This window comes from Manacus vitellinus, unplaced genomic scaffold (genome assembly GCF_001715985.3).
Source record: "Manacus vitellinus isolate BGI_N305 unplaced genomic scaffold, ASM171598v3 scaffold_14_pilon, whole genome shotgun sequence".
NCBI classification, from domain to species: Eukaryota; Metazoa; Chordata; class Aves; order Passeriformes; family Pipridae; genus Manacus; species Manacus vitellinus.
Window position 1 is genome coordinate 17,358,099 of NW_021939063.1, and position 7,034 is coordinate 17,365,132.

At 61.9% G+C, this 7,034-nt stretch overlaps 1 protein-coding gene across 1 annotated transcript in view; it reads left to right on the top strand.

The window, feature by feature from the left end:
• MST1R (macrophage stimulating 1 receptor) overlaps window positions 1–1,039 on the top strand; it is a 7,547-nt gene extending 6,508 nt beyond the window's left edge. The window contains exons 12-14 of the mRNA XM_029958357.1: window positions 43–228; window positions 302–438; window positions 517–1,039. Coding sequence (XP_029814217.1) covers window positions 43–228; window positions 302–438; window positions 517–772 — 579 coding nt within the window. The 3' untranslated portion in view covers window positions 773–1,039. The remainder of the gene's footprint in view (window positions 1–42; window positions 229–301; window positions 439–516) is intronic.
• The last annotated feature ends 5,995 nt before the right edge of the window (window positions 1,040–7,034 follow it).

The following is a 7,034-nucleotide window of genomic DNA, read 5'->3' on the forward strand; positions in this document are numbered from 1 at the left end:
CGGGGTCACCCCGTGCGTCTGGATGTGCCCAGGGGTCCCCAGCTCAACTCGGTGTCCCCCAGGCTGGACGAGACGCTGACGGTGAAGGTGGCTGACTTTGGGCTGGCACGGGATGTGTTTGGCAAGGAATACTACAGCATCCGGCAGCACCGGCACGCCAAGCTGCCCGTCAAGTGGATGGCACTGGAGAGCCTCCAGACCCAAAAATTCACCACCAAATCAGATGTGGTAGGCACAATGCCTTTCCCTGTCCCCCATCCCCATCCCGCCCGCATCTCAACAGCAGCTCTCTGCTCGGCAGTGGTCCTTTGGCGTGCTCATGTGGGAGCTGCTGACACGAGGGGCATCGCCGTACCCCGAGGTGGACCCCTACGACATGGCCCGCTACCTGCTGCAGGGGAGACGCCTGCCACAGCCCTCCCACTGCCCTGACACGCTGTGAGTGGGGCTGGGGGTGGGCAGGATGGTGAGGGTTGTCCCGGGGGGCTGCCAGCATTGACTGGGGTGTCGGGGCAGGTACCGAGTGATGCTGAGCTGCTGGGCACCAGCGCCCGAGGAGAGACCGTCCTTCACGGGGCTGGTGGGAGAGCTGGAGCGTGTCCTGGCCACACTGGAGGGTGAGCACTACGTCAACCTGGCTGTCACCTACACCAGCCTGGATTGGGGCCCCCCCTTTCCTCCTGCCCCACCGGGGCAGCTGCCTGATAGCGAAAATGAGGACAGGGATAATGAGGAGGAGGAGGAAGAGGAGGAGAATGCATCCATGTGCTGATGGGATGCCCTGCACTGGAGGGACTCCTGGACCCCCAGACACCATGGACACACTCCCCTGAGGAGGGATGCAGCATGCAGCTGGATGCTATGGGGCACCTTCCCTATGGGATGGGTGCTGGGAGGCAGATGGATGCTGTGGGATGCTCTCCCATGGCTCACGCCCAGACCCTGCTGGGTGCTCCCCACAGTTGGTCCCATGCCATGAGGTGCTGGGGGCCTCAGTCCTGAGCTGGCTGGGTGTGGGGGGACTCAGCCCCACAGTGATGAGGCTGTGCTGTGGGATTTGGGGCTCAGCCCCACAGTAGCAGGTGCCGTGGAGGCCCAAGTGGAGCCCCGCCGGGTGCTGTGGGGTGGCCTGGCCCTCCCAGGGCTCCCATGGCATTTTCAGCCTGTTGGCTGCTCAAATCACTCATTAAAACATAATTATATTTTTTCCCTGGCTGGGGCTGTGTCTTTGAAGGGGCCATGCCCAGGTGGGCAGCACCCTTTTCCCCCTGCCCGGGGAGGGGATGGTCCTACCACCAACCTCTGGGGGCACCCACCTCGCAGGGGGTGCAGGTGAGGGTCCACCCACCGTTCCTGTGCCAGCCACGGGAGGGCACCTGCACACCAGTGCTGGCGTGGCCACCCCAACACTGTCCCCCCGTGCCCACCATGCCAGGGCTCCCCTGTGTGCCCTGTGTCCCACCATGGCCCCCTGAGCTTGGGCTGTCTGGGAGGTTTTTCCTAAAAGTCCCCTTCCCAGCCACATTCAGCTCATGGTCAGTGTGGCTGTGGGGTGTGAGGCAGTGTGGGGAGCACTGTGCTCCTGGACATGGGGTGATGATGTCCCTGGGGTGCAACTACCTGGCACATGGGTCACGGTGCCCCTGGGATCACGGTATGATGGATGCCATGGAGCATGGGACTGTAGTGCCCATGGAAACACAACGCTCCTGAGATGATGGGTGCCTGGACATTGGATCAGGGTGTTCTTGGGATCATGGGATTACGGTGTTCCTGGCATTGAGGTGCCCATGGGACCATGGTGGCCAGGACAGGTGATCACAGTGCAGACACAGTGGCACCCAGCCCACCTACTGCTCCCCACCCTGACGGCCTGCACAGGGTCCCCGTGGCACACACTGCTCCGAGCTTGGGGCTACTGTCTAGTGACCAAGAATCATTACCACCCTCATTTAACAACACCTTTATTGCTTCATCACTGCCCATGCAGGGGATGGTGTAGCTGGTGCTCCAGAGCATGCCCAGGGGCTGTCCAGAGAGGGGGAGAGCAGCTGAACTCCCCGTGGATCACTGCCTGATGAGCTGGCTCTCTCTGCTCCTTTTGCTGGTGGTGGTGACAGACGTCACATCTGTGAGGAGCTCGTCCTCGTGAGGAGATCCTCTCTGCCACAATTTTGGGGCAAAAATCCCCTACAAGAAGACAGTGGAAAAGAGAAGTGGGGCAGTGGTGGACATCACTCCCTTGGGTGCAGGTCCAGAGCTCAAGGCAGGGGGCGAGGGCAGGGTCTAGGGAGGGATGGACGGGCAGGGGATGCTGAAACATGCCCAGTCTGTGGCCGTGGGCAGCACCATTCCCACTCCATGGCCAGCCACGCAGGTCCTGCCACCAACACTGGCTGTAAATAAAACCTCCTCGGCTGCTCATTAAGCGGTGCCGGAGCCCGGGGCCGCATCAGCTCCCATCAGCCAAGCTGTCCATCTCCACTGGTGCCTCGCACCTGCCTGGCTCCGCCGCCGCGCACCGGAGGGTATTTTTAGTGCAGCTGTGTCCCAGCATCCCACAGTTGGGGCGGCTGCCAGCACCGTGCCTCAGTTTCCCTGTAGTGTGGCTGCACTGCTCCACGGGCCTGGGTTTTGGTGTGACCATGACCCCCAGTGTGGGTGCTGACCTTGCCCATGTGAGGTCAAGCAGTGCCATTCCAGCTCTGCTGCTGAGTTACTGTGGCAATGGGAAGGCCCTGGCACCACCTGGTTATTAGAGCTGGATCATAAATGCAGGTGCTGGGTGGTGCTGGCACTGATACTGGGGGATGCTGAGTGCCTGGGGGGCAGCAGGGGCAGCTGGCTAGGGCACTGACAGCTGATGGGACGCAGGAATCCAGGGATGGATAGAAGCATGGATGGATGGGTGGACGGATGGACAGAGAGACAAATGGATGGGTGAGTTGATGGATGGATGGATGGATGGATGGATGGATGGATGGATGGATGGATGGACGGACAAACAGATGGATGAAGGGGCAGGTGAACGGATGGACAGACAGGTGCCCTGGGTGCTGCTCTCCTCAGCACGAAGCATGGTGGGTACCCAGGGATGTGACGGGGTGGAAGATATGTGCCAGGCCCCCTGCCCATGACACAGTGGGCAGCTGCAGGGGTAGCTGGTGGGAGCAGGGCTGTCAGAGCTGGCAGTGGAGTGGCACAGGGAACTGCTCGTTAGCTGATGAGTCTGGCGTGGTTACGGTGACGTGCGTGAGGGCGGCTCCTGCTTCAGGCTGCCCCCATCCCCCCTGCAAATGTGCTTGCAGAGATGACAGATTTCATGCTAATCCACATTTATCCTGCCCTAATTACGCTGCGGGAGGTGAGGAATAGGCGCCCAGACTTCCATGCCAAGGGCTGGCATGTGCCCACCCCTGCCCACCCCTGCTCGATGCTGCTGGTCAGGACTGGCACCGGTGCTGTGCCCACTGCCATGGCAGCAGGGACAGGCAGGTGACCTCGCAGGGCGGCACCTTGCATGGCACCTGGCACTCCTGCCCCAGTTGGTGGGGGTGTCTTGAGCGTGCTGCCTGTGCACCCACAGGTGGGCACTGGGTGGGTGGCACCTAAGGTGCTGCATGCCTGGCCATGGTTGGTGGAGCACTGGGCCGAGCTGTGGGCATGTGCCAGGCCATTCCACGCTGTGCCATGCTGTGCCACACAACCTCGTGCTGTCCCCACCCGCCACGGCTGCAGCAGAGCATCCGGCGTCCCACCCCGGCAACGCGCCCTGCACACACAGCACTTTAAATGTTTTATTTGGGGAAAGTGCTGTCGTTAGCAGGGATTAATTATTAAAATCAGAGCCATCTATAAAACATGAGTGGCCGCACGCGGGGCTGCGGGTGCACAAGCAGAGCCGGGCACGGTCCCGCCACTGGCATCGCCCGGGGATGCGCTGCGACGGCGTTTTGCCGGTGCTGCCGCAATGGCACCTCGGGCCAGCAGCGAGTCTGGGCTCCTCATGGAGAAGTGGGCGCAGGCAGCGGGTGCCACGGCGTAGGGGCCGGACTGGAGATGGGCAAAATTGTGCTAAATCAGCGTTTGGGTGTAGCGGTGGTCTCCGGTGCCAGCCGTCCCGGCGAGAGGTGACAGGAGGCAGCAGGCAGCGCCGAGCTGTTTTTAGCGGCTGGCGCTGGTGGGGGAGCGGGCGTGAGAGCAGCCGCCGCGGGCACCGACGTTTGCCATTTTTAGGAAACCGGCGAGTTTTTTGCCCTAATGATGCCGTGTGAGCCAGCGAGGGGGGCCGCCCGCACCCCGGCACCCCCGGCCCCTGCTGCCCACACCCCGGCAGCCGGCCCTGTCCCTCCGCCCTCCCCGCCTGGTTCTGGAGCTTGTCACTGGGGGCGCCTGCAGTGCTCAGGGCACCCCTGCATCCACCCGTGGCTCTAATGGCCCTCAGGGAGCTCTGATGGCCCCTGGAGAGCTTTAGTGGTGCTTGGGGAGCTTTGGAGATCCCCGGGGATTTCTGCTGGCCCTTGGGAATCTCTGTTGGCCCCTGGGGAGATCTACTGGCCACCAGGAAGCTTTTGTTTACCCCTGAAGTCCTTCCAGGCTATAAGGCACGTCTTTTTCTTCTTTCTCTGCCCAGAAGACAACACCCACCCTTAGATGGGGAGGCTCATCCCATCTCAGAGCCTGGTCAGGACCTGTGCCAGCCACATCACAGTCCCAGTCCTGATCCTGGCCCTGTCCCTGGGAGCCAGTTCTCTCCCCTGGAGACATTTCTCTCCCTGAGCAGCCTCCCTGTCCCCTGGTCCCTATGGCTGCAGGTACTACCACACAGAGAGGCAGGGGACCCTCAAAGCTCTTCCAGTGGGAAAGAGAACCAAACCCCAATGCCACATCATCACTGTGATGCAGGAGGACACTATGGAGACCAAGCCCCCTTCCCACATCAGGGCTCCAGGGACTAGGAGCCAGCCCTGATGTGATGGGAGCCAAGCCAGTGGACAGCACACAAGGCTTTGTGTGCTGTCATCAACACAGGGATGGGCCACACCAGGAGCAGGTGGCTGGGGACAAGCAGCCATGCTCCATGGTGCCCAGCCAGGTGGGGAGCAGCCCTGTCCACACTCATGGCGTGGTCACCAGCTGGGACAGGCTGGAGGAGCTGTGCCACTGTGGGGGTCTGGTGGCCGAGCTGGGGGTCACTGCTGAGGCTCCCCCACACCTGGGGCTGGGCTGGGCGGCTCACTGGCTGTGTCCCTCGACGCCTTCCAGGGCACATGGGTACCACGGGACACTTACGGGGAGGGTGGCCCTGCCACCATGCAACCCCCCCCTGCTGCTGATCCCAACTGAGGGCCAGGGGTGATGATTGGCAGGTGCACCCCTTCTTTTTCTCCCCCTCTAGCCCCCCGCCGGCCCCCCGAAAGGAGAGATGGGGTTTATTTGGCCCTGTTGCCGGGCCGACGTGCGCAATTATTGCTGATTGCCTGGCGGTTGCCATGGTGACGGTGAGCACGCAGGGATGTGGTGCCGCGTGGTGCTTGAGTCACGGACACGCTGAACACCCCCCGCTGCACCCCACTGCACCCCGACATGGACACGCCGAACACCCACCGCCACACCCCACTGCACCCCAGCACTGACACACTCAACACCCCACACCACTCCCCACTGCACCCCAACACAGACACCCTGAACAGCCTCCACCACACCCCACTGCACCCCTGCATGGATACATTGAATAGCCCTCGCTGCATCCCACTGCACCCCAACACTGACACAACGAACACCCCTCCCCACATCACTGCACCCCAACATCAACATGCCGAACACCCCACACTGCATCTCACTGCACCCCTGCATGGACACGCTGAACACTACCTATCACACCCCACCGCACCCTTGCATGGATATACTGAACAGTCTCCACTGAACCCCTGCCCAGACACACTGAACAACCCATCACACCCCGCTGCACCCCTGAACAGAAACACTGAACATCCCCTACTGCACCCCACTGTACCCCCCAGCACCCTGCTGCACCTCACTGCACCCCTGCACATATAATGCCAAACACCCCCTTGCTGTACCCACTGCACCCCAGAACAGACACACTGAATACCCCCTACTGCACGCCACTGTACCCCCAGCACCCTACAGGCGGGCCCTGCACCCCCTCCACCCTGCTGGGGTGGGGGGTATGGCCAGATGTCCCCCACACTGTGTCTCCTCACCCAAGGGTACATCCAGGTGTCCCCCCCTCCCCATGTGCCCCATCCAAGGCAGAGGTGTACAGCTGAGTACCCCCAGCCCTGGCAGCCTCACCTCGGGCATCCCAGGCTCGTTCACTCCAGAAGTCCTGCAGAAAAAAACCCCCCAGACTGCCATGACACCCAGGCCCCAGCTCTGGGAGACAGTGGGAAGGGAGTGTGTAGGTGCATGAGGCAGTGGGTGCATGGGATGGTGGATGCACAGGGTAATGGAGCACAGCACCACAGGGACAAACACCACTGGGCTCAGCAAAGCCCATCACCCCAAAATGGGGGCATGGGGTGGACCAAGATCTGAACCAGAGCTGGGACCAGGGGACAGTAATGGGATCCCAGGTCAGTTCTGCCATGGGCAGGAGGCTGGTGCTGGGAGGTGACGGGCACAAGCGGGACCAAGGGACAATGGAAGAGTGCCATCCCATCCCATCCCATCCCATCCCATCCCATCCCATCCCATCCCATCCCATCCCATCCCTCGTGCTGTGAGCCATGGCCAGGCAGCCCTGCACCACACAGGCGCCTGCCGGGTAATTGTGACTTATGCTCCAGGTCCCCGCGAGGTGCAGAGATTAATAACCGTGGCGCGCTGCTGCCAGCCACTATGATTAAACTCTTGATTAGGAGCTCAAACTACAGTGCCCTGCTAATTCCCCCTGCTCTCACACGCCATTAATTACCTGGCACGGGTGGCGGTGGGCCCAGGGCTTGGTGCCACACAGGGGACAGGTGCCAGGGGTGCTCTGAGCTGGCTCTGCCTTGGGGTGCTGCCTG